At 35.3% G+C, this 14,300-nt stretch overlaps 1 protein-coding gene across 12 annotated transcripts in view; it reads left to right on the top strand.

Moving 5' to 3' along the window:
• The window catches only part of RNF111 (ring finger protein 111), a 94,312-nt gene that overhangs the window by 28,101 nt on the left and 51,911 nt on the right, over window positions 1-14,300 (top strand). For all 12 annotated transcript variants that reach the window (XM_061431146.1, XM_061431148.1, XM_061431142.1 and 9 more), the window contains exon 2: window positions 9,152-10,050. In XM_061431146.1, coding sequence (XP_061287130.1) covers window positions 9,171-10,050 — 880 coding nt within the window. In that variant the 5' untranslated portion in view covers window positions 9,152-9,170. The remainder of the gene's footprint in view (window positions 1-9,151; window positions 10,051-14,300) is intronic.

The following is a 14,300-nucleotide window of genomic DNA, read 5'->3' as shown; positions in this document are numbered from 1 at the left end:
ATAATAATTATCATGCTTTAATTGGTGAAAGATTTTGTGAAATGGTTTTATGATGGATTATTACTTTCCAAGCATGAAAATTTTCTTCATAGAGATAAGTTCAGAAACAACATGCCTAGGACTGTAGAGTAGTATCATTACCTAAAAAGGATAATCAACTCTCAAATTTGACAACTTCATTCAAATTTGCCAATAGTTAATTGCCATCTATCAGTTTCTGCCTTATTTTGTTATTAAATCGTCCAGGACATGTGGTCATTTCTGGTCACTAAGGAGAAATTTTATGCTTAGCCAAGATTCTCATAAAAATCATACTATTATATATTTGATTTATATAGAAATCTGCTAATAACAAAGTTGTGTCCTAGTCTAGAGGAAAAATAGAATATAGTCAGTTCTTATTTTTCACTCCCTTAAAAATTCTTGTACTTTGATTTCAAAAGTGGCAAATGATCATTTTATAAAAAATTCAAACTGTGCATAAATCTATAACATAAAAACACGTATGCTCCTAACCTGTGCTTTAAATCTCCATCCACAATTACAGTCCCAAACTAAGTGTGTATTTTTCTGTATTTTCTCCATGCATGTATAAACATAAGTTATTTTATAAAAAAGGAAAACATTTTAACAGACTTATTTGCAATCTGCTTTTAAAAAACACATGTATACCTGTGGCGGATTCATTTTGATATTTGGCAAAACTAATACAATTATGTAAAGTTTAAAAATAAAATTAGAAAAAGAAAAAAATAAATAAATAAATTTCACCAGAATAAACTTATTTTAAATGAAAAAAAAAAACTATTGTACAGAGGCTTTTTCATTTTCAAAGGCTGCATAGTAGATTATTTTATGCTTATGCCCTTAATTTTTAATTGATGTGTAGTTTATTGATAATATTTTGGTCTCAGGTGTACAACATAGTGGTTCAGTATTTTTATAGATCATACTGCATTTAAAGTTATTATAAAATAACTTTAAAATAATGGCTGTATTTCCCTGTGCTGTACAGTATATCCTTGTAGTTTATTTATTTTATACAGAGTAGTTTGTACCTTTTAATCCCCTATGCCTGTCTTGCTCTCCCTCCTTCCCTCTCCCCGCAGGTAATCATTACTTTGTTCTCTGTATCTGAGAGTCTTATTTCTATTTTATTATATTCACTCATTGTTTTATTTTTTAGGTTCTACATATAAGTGATAACAGGACATACCATAATTTTGTCTTTGTTGTAAAATTATTGCTTGATTTTAAAAAAGGAAAAAAAAATTTGAGTTCAGATTTACCCTTTCACTTCTACCCTCCTCAGTTACACACATAGCCATACAGTTGCTGTTATTTTTAATTAAATGTTATTTGAAATTTCCAGTGAGCAAAATGATGAGAAACTGAATGTAGACAGTATGAATTTGAATTAATCTTAAGATAAAATTTTAAAAATTTATCTTCTAACTTGTAACAGAGCCAATTTGGAGTGTTTGCGTATTCAGAAATGTGGTATCTCTCCACTTACGAGGAGTGTGTTGTACATTTCTATAGTTTATTGCATATAGACCTTTTTTTTGTTGATGCTTTCATTTTTTTCTTGATAGAATATATTTTATATAATAGGTAATTAGCAATATCTTTATATCTCACATTACATGTTGTAATATGAACTCCAGAGTCCAAGCCAGCCATGTTAGACATTTGTGCATTGTACTCTATAATTTGCAATACTGCCTTCCTAACCAGTTGAAACTGACTGCCAGATACTCTTCAGACTTGGCAGGATAGATCCACCCTTCATTTTGCTACTGGCCATGATAATAACACAATCATGACTACAGCAGTAGACTCTCTACAATATATTGAACTCCACCCGGTTTGTACTGATAGGAGACCTAAATAGGTCCTAGCAGATTTTTTCTTTGATGACTAATATTTAGGGATTTTAGAGTACTTTAAACAAGACAAACAAGAAAATCATTAAGTTCACTGAGTAATAGAAACCTATTGTTTGAAAGGCATTTTTCTTTTTCCAAAAGTAGTATGTCTTGTATTAGATAAATTAGGGAGCTGAAGCATCTTGCTCCTCAGCTAATCCTGCATAGTAAAGGAGAGTTTCGAATATTGTTTTCTTAAATTTATTTTTTAATTGGAGGAAAATTGCTTTACAGTATTGTGCTGGTTTCTGCCATACAGTATCATAGGATTTTTAGCGTTCATAGGTTTTATGCCAAAAAATCTTTGTCCTTTATTTCTATACTTTAAGGTTCTGTAGGAACAGATGATTTTATGCCTTCCTTTGACTCTGAGGATTTCATTTATTTTTGGTTATAAGGGGAGACCTTAAACATTGTGTACCTTATGTGTATAACTGCTGCTCTGAAACAGGAATAACAGCCATTATGCTAGGCACTGTGGTAGGTACTCTCATTTAACCCTTAAAGTACTTTTACAAGGTCAATACTATTATTGTCCCAATTTTATAGACGAGAAACAGTGTAGTTTACTTAGGTTACACAGCTAGTCACAACCAGAGACTTGAATCCAGGTCTTTTTAGTACACAAATGAAAACACTTAACTTTGGTTGACTACTCCTTTTTGTCAGTGACCCCACTTAAATGTGGATTACAAGCTTCCCTTTCACTCAGTATCTTTTGTTATTCAGTTGCTAAGTTGCTTCCTACTCTTTGTAACACCATGGATCGCAGCACGCCATGCTTCCCTGTCCTTCACTATCTCCCGCAGTTTGCTCAGACACATACCCATTGAGTCAATGATGTCATCCAACCATCTCATCCTTTGTCATCTCCTTCTCTTGCTGCCTTCAGTCTTTCCCAGGATTAGGGTCTTTTTTAATGAATTGGCTCTTTGCATCAAGTGGCCAAAGTATTGGAGCTTCAGCATCAGCCCTTCCAGTGAATATTCAGGGTTGATTTCCTCTAGGATTGACTGGTTTGATCTCCTTGCTGTCCAAGGGACTCTGAAGAGTCTTCTCCAGCATCACAATTTGAAAGCATCAATTCTTTGTCACTCAACCTTCTTCCTTTGGGCTTCCCTGATGACTCAGCTGGTGAAGAATCTGCCTGCAGTGCAGAAGACCTGGGTTCAGTCCCTGGATTGGGAACATCCCCTGGAGAAGGAAACATCTACCCACACCAGTACTCTGGCCTGGAGAATTCCATGGACTATACAGAGGGTCTCATAGAGTCAAACATGACAGCGACTTTTACTTCAGCCTTCTTTATGGTCCGACTCTCACATCCGTACATGACTACTAGAAAAACCATAGTTTTCACTATATGGACCTTTATTAGCTAAGTAATGTCTCTGCTTTTTAATACGCTGTCTAGGTTTGTCATAGCTTTTCTTCCAAGGAGCAAGCGTCTTTTAATTTCATGGCTGTAGTCACCATCTGCAGTGATTTTGGAGCCCAAGAAAATAAAGTCTAACTGTTTCTATTGTTTCCCCATCTATTTGCCCATGAAGTGATGGGACCAGATGCCATGATCTTCGTTTTTTGAATGTTGAGTTTTAAGCCAGCTTTTTGATTCTCCTCTTTTCACCTTCATCAAGAGGCTCTTTAGTTCCTCTTTGCTTTTTGCCATTAGAGTGGTATCATCTGCATATCTGAGGTTATTGATGTTTCTTCCAGCAGTCTTGCTTCCAGCATGAACTTCATCCAGCCCAGCATTTCACATGATGTACCCTGACTTCCCTGGCGGCTTAGAGGGTAAAGCATCTACCTGCAAATGCGGGAGACCCGGGTTTGATCCCTGGGTCAGGGAAGATCCCCTGGAGAAGGAAATGGCAACCCACTCCAGTACTCTTGCCTGGAAAATCCCATGAACGGAGGAGCCTGGTAGGCCACAGTCCATGGGGTCCCAAAGAGTTGGACATGACTGAGCAACTTCACTTTCACTTCTTTCACTCTTCTAATAAGATAAATAAGTGGGGTGACAATATACAGCCTTGACATACAGCTTTGGCATACTCTGTTGTTCCATGTCTGGTTCTAACTGTTGCTTTTTGACCTGCATACAGGTTTCTCAGGAGGCAGGTAAGGTGGTCTGGTATTCCCATCTCTTTAAGAATATTCCAGTTTGTTGTGATCCACACAGTCAAAGGCTTTAGCATAGTCAGTGAAGCAGAAGTAGATGTTTTTCTGGAATTCTCTTGCTTTTTCTGTGATCCAGTGCATGTTGACAATTTGATCTCTGGTTCCTCAATTTGATCTCAGTATCCTTTGAGTATATCTTTTTCCTTAATATTTTCCCGAAGTTCTTAAATTCACTATAACTTTTTTTGTTATTATTGTAATGCCTTTATTTCCTCTAGCTTCCTAGAATATTTTGGAGATATAAAATATCTTTGTGTTGAAATGTTCCTCTTGGTGGTTTGGTTAGTTGACTAGTTCTCTACCCTAAGTCATTTGAGGTCAAGTTTGTACTAGGAGGGTGGGGCACAAGACTTTTGCATTCACAGAGTAAGCCTTAGATGAGATAGTCAGACCATGTGAACTCTAAATGTAAACTTGGTGCTCTCTGTGCTTCCTGCTTCCTCTTTACCATTTCAGGGGAGATAGTGATCTTGAGCAGACTTGTTTCAGAGTCTGACAGTTCTAAACTCCATTGTCCTGTATTTTCATTATCCTATATCTTCTTTCTTTTTTTTTCCATTTAATTATATGAAAGGGGCTTCTGGGCTTCCCTGATAGCTCAGTGGGTAAAGAATCCTGCAATGCAGGAGGCCTCAGTTCAATTTCTGGGTCGGAGAAGGGTTAGGCTACCCACTCCAGTATTCTTGGGTTTCCCTTGTGGCTCAGCTTGTAAAGAATATGCCTGCACTGCGGGAGACCTGGGTTGGGAAGATCCCCTGGAGAAGGGAAAGGCTACCCACTCCAATATTCTGGCCTGGAGAATTCCACAGACTGTAAAGTCCATGGGGTCACAAAGAGTTGGACACGACTGAGCGACTTTCGCTTTCACATATGAAAGAAAATAAAGGGCAAACTGTTTCTAGTTCATTTTCTGAAAACTTCTAAAACTTTAATAGAAAATTCAAAATTATCTTATTTATTCCTTTTAAAATCTTGTTCCTTTAGAGTTCTGTAAAATTATTTTTATTTAAAAATTTAAAATATTGTGTTAATCATAAAAAAGTATATTTATCATTGGTAGTGAAGTTTCATACCAAAAATGATGACTCTTTCTAAACTTTATCACTGTATTGAAGTAACAGTTCCTGAAAGTTGTATTGATAAAGTTAGTGGATTTTTACCCCCATTATTAAACTTACACCATCACATAAACTTAATTTATAATGTAAAATATATAAACTTAATTTATAATGTGATTTATAATGTAAATGTAAAAAACCCTAATTTATAATGTAAATCCTAACCCTAATTTTTAGTTTTGAAAGTTAGCCTTTTTAGCTGTTATCTTCTTTCATGCAGGATTTACTACTCATTCTGTATCCCAAACTAATATCAGGCGTAATTGTTATGCTGCTGTTATGAATAGCAGTAAAGTGATTGAATCAAACCAGTACAAAGAAGAACTAGTATTATGGTTTCAGTATTGAAACACTGTATAATATCAAACCATTCACAATAGGGCCAAGGAACTAGATACATCTAGTACAAAATTACCTTTATAAATTAGATCAACCAATGATTTTTACAGAAATAAAATACTAGATGGTAATCTTATTAAATGGCAAGTAGTTCAGAGCATTCTTTATTGATCCTTTGTGTCAATTTTGTTGCTTTTTTAGTTAAAAAATATAGAATTGATATTTATTTCTTTTCACGACCTTGCTCCCCTTCTTTTTCTTAGTTCAAAGTAGAGCATACATTTGTACTCAAGAACATAATATGGGATGTTAATATTGCATCTAAGGACTGCGTGACAGTGGAGAGAACAGTTACTGGCATACAAATGCACATACCACATGCTGCACCATAACTTCTCTCCATTACTCCATACTTCTCTCCCTTACTCCCTTCCCACCTTGAATTGGGCAGACAAAATTAACCAAAAATCAGAGCAGAGTTAACAAAGAGTTCGTTTTTTTGGCCTCGGGGCATAAACTAATGGAAAAGAAATTGAATTTAGTAAATTATGCTGTGAATCATTTCTTTGTAAATTCTCTTATGGATTCCTCTTCTCAGAATTTATCTTGTTCTTTGGCAGATTTTTATTGCCTCTCAGGATCTGCTTTACCAAGACCCAGAGGGTGGTCGTAACGATCTGATGCCTTCTTAATTATGGCTTTACTTTTTGACAACAGCTTTATTGAGATATAATTCACATACCATACACATCTCACTTTAAGTGTACTGAACTCAGTGGTTTTTAGAATATTCACTGAGTTGAACAGTCATCAAGGAGTCTTTAAATAAGTGGTCTTCTATGACCTTTTTTTAGCATAGTGTTTTTGAGGTCCGTATAATGTTGTAAAGTGAATCAGTACTTTATTTCTTTTGATGATTGAGTGTTAATCAATTTTGTGGACTTACTTATTCATCAGTTGATGGACATTTGTTAACACTTTTTGGCTCTTGTGAGTGGCTATAATGGTACTATTAATATTTGTGTATAAAGTTTTGTGTGGATATATATTTTCATTTCTCTTAGGTTATGCCTTGGAGTGGAAGTGCTGGATCATATGATAACTCTGTGTTTAATCTTTTGAGAAACTGCCAGACTACTTTTCCAAAGTATATGTACCATTTTACATTCCCACCAGCAATGTGTGAGAGTTCCAGTTTCTTTACTTCCTTGTCAGCATTTGTTATTATCTGTAGTTTTTTTTTTTGTAGCTCTCCTAGTGGGACCTGCTTGAATCTTGAATCACATATACCTGTGCCTTACTGTGACTTGTTTTTCTTGCATTTAATTATGGTGATCCTTGTGCGACTGGCTGCCTCTTACAGTTTGCTCATTGCTCTACACATATGTAAACCCATCTTTTGTTCCTCCTTTACTGCTGATCCTGCTGAAGTCCAGACAGGGCTTGATGATTGATCTTGGATACAACACTACCTGCCGTTGAAGAAGATAGAGATTTTGATAGCTTCGTATAGAAATGGGTTGTTTCAATTTTAACTCTTTGTTAACTCTGCTCTGATTTTTGGTGAATTTTGTCTGCCCAATTCAAGGTGGGAAGGGAGTAAGGGAGAGAAGTGTGGAGTAAGGGAGAGAAGTTATGGTGCAGCATGTGGTATGTGCATTTGTATGCCATAATTAAGAAGTTACAAACAAAAACATATACCTATGATGTTGTTTATTCCTGTAACTGTCAATTGTGGAGAAAATCTTGCTACTAAATATCTATCTTGTTTTCCTCTTCTTTCTGGAAGTAGTTTACAAAGTGGGTGTTAAGTACAAAAATCATCTGTGGTGTTAGAAGTTAGGATAATGGTTAAAACTCTTGGTGGGTGCAGTGACTGGAAGGGGATTTCTGGAATGCTAGTTATCTTATGTTTCTTGATCTTGGAGCTAGTTACATAAATGTGTGAGAATTCATTGGCTGTAAACTTAGAATACATGTATTTTTGTTATACTTCAATAAAATCTTGTTAAAATTGTTAACAATGTTTAAATCATTTTTAGCACTAGTAAAGGTCTTCATTTGTCTTATTAACTACCTTTTAAATGAGTGTATTTCTGTTTTTAAAAATTTATTTATTTTCAATTGAAGGATAATTGTTTGACAATATTGTGTTGGTTTCTGCTATAATCAACATGAATCAACCATAGGTATGCATGTGTCCCCTCCCTCTTGAACCTCCTTCACATCTCCCATCCCAAGAATTTATTCCGAGTCATGATATTTAATACCTTACATTATCACTGTTCTTGTATATACACTGCTTTGGTGTAGATGTTTTAATTTCAGGTTCTCTTGTTAGGGCTTCCCAGATGTGCAGCTCATAATTTTAGAGATACAGTGATTTAGGTTTTTAGATTGGCTATAGAGTTTGATTTTTATGTTCTCCTGTGTTGCTTTAACTGAGTGATCTGAAGCAACTCAGTCTTGGCTTTTTTCTTTCTGTATGTATCTATCTAAAACTTCATGAAATGTAGTAGTTGTGCCTACTGTCTGTTGGTGAGTTGAGTCTCATTAAGAGACTAGAGTAGTGTGAAGGAAAGAACCATGAAAGAGAAGCTATATTCATATTCATTATTTATAGTAATCCATCTATCACAGTAACCATCAAGATGTACAGAAAGTATTTGATATAATTATCACTTTAAAATGTGATACCAAAAGAAAAACATTATTGACTAATCAAAGTCTTTTGAATTCTGATCTTTTTATCTGTTTTTACTATAATAGGTTTTGGAGAAGTTGTTTGATTTTGACCAAATACATTATGCTGCTGATGTTAGGAAGATACAATAAGATCAGCTTTTTGATTAATACAAGATTTGAAGTAGACTTATGTTCTATGTTCTATGATCTTTACTCTGTTTCTTTTTTTCTTTTTTTTTAATTAATTTTATTTTATTTTTAAACCATACATAATTGTATTAGTTTTGCCAAATATCAAAATGAATCCACCACAGGTATACATGTGTTCCCCATCCTGAACCCTCCTCCCTCCTCCCTCCCCATACCATCCCTCTGGGTCGTCCCAGTGCACCAGCCCCAAGCATCCAGCATCGTGCATTGAACCTGGACTGGCATCTCGTTTCATACATGACATTTCACATGTTTCAATGCCATTCTAAAAATTGGATCTGTAAGAGTTATCAGAGAAAAACGACTTGTTATAGCCATTTTATATCCTGATGAGAAAAAGGCATTTCTGCCCTATTACAGGAATATTTGTGCTTCCCAATTGATGCTTGTGATAGAGAACCTGCCTGCCAATGCAGGAGATTTGAGAGACGTGGGTTCGATCCCTAGGTTGGAAAGATCCCCTGGAGGAGGGCATGGCAACCTACTTCAGTATCTTTGCCTGGAGAATCCCATGGACAGAGGAGCCTTATGAGCTACGGTCCATGGAATCACAAAGAGTCGGAGAGTCAGACATGATTGAAGTGACTTAGCACACACGCACAGGAATATTCTCAGTGGAATATGAGAACTCTTTAAATATTATAATAAAACACATTGACAATCTTTTAAATATCATGTTGTGTCTTCTAGGCCTTCCTTAAAGTTTCCCATGTCTCAATGGACTCCTGAATATAACAAGCTGTATACCTTAAAAGTGGATATGAAGAGTGAGATTCCTTCTGATGCACCAAAGACACAGGAGAGTCTGAAAGGGATCCTCTTGCATCCAGAGCCCATCGGGGCAGCCAAAAGTTTTCCTGCTGGAGTTGAGATGATTAATAGTAAAGTGGGGAATGAATTCTCTCATTTGTGTGATGATTCTCAAAAACAAGAGAAGGACATGAATGGTAACCAACAAGAGCAAGAAAAAAGTGTTGTTGTGAGGAAGAAACGCAAAAGCCAGCAGGCTGGCCCTTCATACATGCAAAATTGTGCTAAAGAGAACCAGGGAATATTAGGATTGAGACAACACTTAGAAACACCAAGTGATGAAGATAATGATTCCTCTTTTAGTGATTGTCTTTCTTCTCCTTCATCTAGTCTACATTTTGGAGATTCTGATACTGTGACTTCGGATGAGGATAAAGAAGTCTCTGTAAGACATTCCCAGGCAATTTTGAGTGCTAAAAGTAGAACTCATAGTTCACGGTCCCATAAGTGGCCTCGGACTGAGACAGAATCCGTTTCAGGATTGTTAATGAAAAGACCCTGTTTTCATAGCAGTTCATTAAGGAGACTTCCATGCAGAAAGAGATTTGTGAAAAATAATTCCTCCCAGAGGACACAGAAACAAAAAGAGAGGATATTAATGCAGAGGAAAAAACGAGAAGTGTTAGCCCGAAGAAAATATGCGTTGCTCCCCAGTTCTAGTAGTTCCAGTGAGAATGACCTCAGCAGTGAATCCTCTTCCAGCTCATCAACTGAAGGAGAAGAAGATTTGTTTGTTTCTACCAGTGAAAACCACCAAAACAATCCAACTGTTGCCTCAGGTAAAAATTTTGTTCCTTAAATTTAGTATAGCATGGAAGCTATTGCATTGTGTTTGTCCTTATTTTCTTCTACATTTGGTGATTTCATTATATTTAAAAGGAATATGAGGCTCTATTAACTTTTATGTTTAAGCTGTATGAATAACCAACTTTATTTAGCCATGACCCCTCTTCTGAGATACAAATGTTGAAATTTTCTAAAATTTTAAATAGAAAGTTGTATATTTTTCTATTTTTCTGATGAAAATGAAGCAAGAGATTTTACTGAGGGTTGTTTTGAAAAAATTTGCATTTTATACGTATCAGATTATATTTTATGAATTGTTGATTTATTGTACAGTTTCTTTTTGTTTTTTCCTGTAGTGCATCTTTAATATGTTTACCTTTAATGAGTGCCTTTTTAGATAGCTATGTGACAGATTTCTTTTACATTCAGCCACAGTAGGGACAATTCTGGTCACTAAAAAAGACACTTATTTTTCCTTACGTACTCTATTCTTACTGTTTACTATTCTTTTGTCATATTCTTTATAACCAAAAAATAATTTCAAGCATTTGAGAGGTAGCTTTTATTGTGATACTAGAACACAAACTTTTAATCCTGACAGTGCTCAGTCAAGCCTGTGATTAGTCAGTTAAAAATGGGTTAATCATTAGCTTGAGTGCACCCCTCACCACAGTAAATGTTATTTAATTGGAATAAGTTTATGTATAGTCTCTGAAGTGTATGTTACCTACAAACCATTTTTACACTTCATAGTCACTTAAGGCAGTTTGATGAAGTGAGCATTGAAGAGTGAAGTCTGAACTGAGGTAAAAGATTACTTTCTTGTGAAAGTATAAGGAAAACAGGATTTGAGAGAGCTTGATTTTTCTGGGGCAAAGATCATGGTTTCCATTTACTGGCAGAACTTTCCCAGTCTTTGCCTGGTGTCTTCCTGTTGAGGGCAAAGCCTACTAGCCTTCTCTTCAGATGACCATTTCTCCCCCTTCTCTCCATCTATATGGGTCCCTTCCTTTTTTGAGACTCCCTTTCCTCTTCCACATTTATTTTTCTATCCTTGCCAGAACACTGAAATCAGCAACTTTGTTCTTAATTTTAGTCTTAGCTATGGTTAGTTCATTTTTAAAAAAAACCTACCCAAATACTTGTTTTTAAAAAAATTCGTTGAGATCACCTGAAAGAAGGTTACAGCAGCCATTCCTTGAAGTTTCTTGAGAAAGAGGGAAGTGATAATAGGAATTGTCTTGCTTAAATGTCACATTTTACATTTTCTCAGGTAATTGGAATGTGAAGACTAGTTTGGGAAGTAGGAGCAACATAATCTAGTGTCTGCTTGAAATTAGTGAGACAGCATGGTTGGTTATATAAAGCAGAAGTTCCAAGGAACTGGTATTTGTAAGGAAGCATAAGAATAGAGTAAATGTAGTGGATCAGTGGATCCACTGGATCAGTGTCTTTATCTAGGAAGAAAGGAGTTCGTATACTCTCAAATATTCAAGATAAATTCAAACTCTAATTCATTTAAAAATCTTGTTTAGTACTATTGTAGCATGTAGGTTTTTAAACTTTCTTGTAAGAATTACATTATTTTCAAACATTACCCTTAATGGTTTGTCTCTGAAAAGACAGATCCAAAAGTTGAAGCCAAGTACTCACACTGATGTTTTCTCGTTTCTAGACCAGAATTTTGTTTTATATTAGTTTTTAATAATAATATTTATTTGGTGTGAAATTTTAAAAGTTCTAAGAAAGTATAAAGTAAAAAGTAAGTTTACCTCTTATTAGGTTCCAGCCTTGCTACCCAAAGGTAATCAGTTAGCAGTTTCTTACTTCCTTCAGAAAATGTGGAAGTATATATAAATATAGATAAGTAATGTGGGTTTTAAAAATATCAGTATGTATAGTCACTTCTTTTTTTTAAAAAAAAAAAGCTGCATAGTATTCCCTTTGTATACGTGGTCCACAGTTTATTTAATCAACTTATTTTTGTTGATATTTGCTACATTCATCAGTATTCAGCATTCTGAATGCATTTTTTACGTGTCTAAGTAAGCATATCTTAAGGAATAATTTGAAAAGTATATCACAGTGTATATGCATTTTAAAATTTGGTAGCAATTGTTGCCAGGATGCCCTCCAAGGAGTTTGCCTCAAGTTCTTCATGGCCCAACAGTGGAGGATATCATGATAGTAAAAATACCTAGTACTGGGGACTTCCTGGTAGTCCCATGGTTGGGATTCCGCCTGCTAATGCAGGGGACACGGGTTCAGTCCCTGGTGCAGTAAGATCACACATGCCATGGAGCAGCTAAGCCGTGAGCCACAACTACTGAGCCTGCAAGCTGCAGCTACTTAAGCCCAGGGCCCAGAGCCCATGCTCCGCAGCAAGAGAAGCCACTGCCATGCGGAGCCTGTGCACCACAACAAAGAGAAGCCCCTACTTCCCACTACTAGAGAAAGCTCATGTGTAACAATGAATTTAGACCCAGTGTAGTCCAAATAAATAAATAAAATTTTTAAAAATACCTAGTATTTGTTGGGTATTTACTCTGTGCTGGTAATGTTCTGGGCTTCTCAGATGGCGCTAGTGGTAAAGAACCCCCCGGCCAGTATTGGAGATATAAGAGGTGTGGGTTTGATCCCTGGGTCAGGAAGATACCCTGGAGAAGGGTATAGCAACATACTCCAGTATTTTTGCCTGGAGAATCCCATGGACAGTGGAGCCTAGTGGACTGTAGTCCATAGGATCACAGAGTTGGACATGATTGAAGCAACTTAGCATGCATGCACAGTAATGTTTTAAGTGTTTTATATGTGTTCTCATTTAATCCTCCCACTCTTTGGAGGTAGATTCTGTCATTATCATCTTCATATCATAGAGAAGCATTTAGAAAACCATTTTAGAATAATTTATGTACAGAATAGTTAAATATTGATGGGACTTAGCTGTATTGTCAAACTTTTTTTCCTTTTTCCAGTTTATTGTATTTTTTTATTAATCTTTATTTTCTAACTTTTTATTTTGTATTGGGGTATAGCTGATTAACAGTGTTATGATAGTTTCAGGTGAACAGCGAATGGTGTATTGTCAAAAATTTTTAGTGCTCTCAAAAAATTGACTTCTTTAGATTCTTTGAGGTAGGGTTTTCTTCTAGATGTATTTTTAGTGCTGGCTTTTTGACTCCAGGTATAGTGTGTTTTAGTGTTTGTAAATGATTAGGGGCGGATTTATCTACTGAACTTTAGTAATATGATTTGTAATGTGGATGGGCATTATCTGGAGTACTGGGACAACTTTTTCATAATGCTGTTTATCAGCGCTTATTGATTATTACTGTAGTGAACTGATGGAAAGAATGTTTTACACGTTAAGTCTTTTGTTTAACCTTCAAACTCTCTAAGGCAAAACTGTTGTAGATAATTAAAGGGTTTTGCCAGATTACCAGGAATGAGTTATTTAAGTCAGTACTTTATATTGTATAACAAATCAGTTCATATGTAGTCAGCAGATTTCTGTGTAATCCCTGTTTGCCTTTTGCTTTATCATTATTGTCTTTTAAATTTATTAGAGCTCTCTATTCAAGCCTAGAAAGCCAAAATGATATACAACTTGAGTTGCTGGACATTGAGTTATTTCCCTTTGCCAATTGGGTAGAGAATTTATACATCCTGTTTTGTTCTCAATGTTTGCTAAGAACTTCATATGTTTTAAAATAACCTAGTGGCAGCTAAGTTTCAGAGAGCTATTACTCAGTGTGCCTCCTCTGAACTGCTATTTAAATTTTTATTATATAATACTATAGGCTTTGATTTCTCCCAATTAATTGTACTTTTGAGGATCTCCTTATTTTACTAAATTTAAGTTAAATATTTATAGATTATATTTCCTCCAGACTTGAAGGAAATGTAAATACCATGTATGTCCCCAAATAAGAGAACTAGAATATGTCAGTCCACTTTCCTACTGAGGAGAAAAAAAAAGTTTTGAATCTCTTGAAATATATACATTTAGGGCTATAGTTAAAGTAGTAGTATATCTAAAGTAGTAGTTTTAGTCTTAAAACTAAATCACTAATTTATTTGCATATATAAAATGTTGAATAAATATCAGTTTAGAAATATTGCATGTCAGTACCCACATTTCCTGATAATAGGAATTATAATAATAATAATTATTACTCACACAGGCACCTTAGGTACCAGTGACTTGGTAATTGCTAGAACCACATTTTAAGTTGGACAGTTT

The sequence above is a fragment of the Bos javanicus genome, chromosome 10, assembly GCF_032452875.1.
Source record: "Bos javanicus breed banteng chromosome 10, ARS-OSU_banteng_1.0, whole genome shotgun sequence".
NCBI classification, from domain to species: domain Eukaryota; kingdom Metazoa; phylum Chordata; class Mammalia; order Artiodactyla; family Bovidae; genus Bos; species Bos javanicus.
Note: the sequence above shows the minus strand (reverse complement) of the source record. Positions and strands in the feature narration are given on the sequence as shown.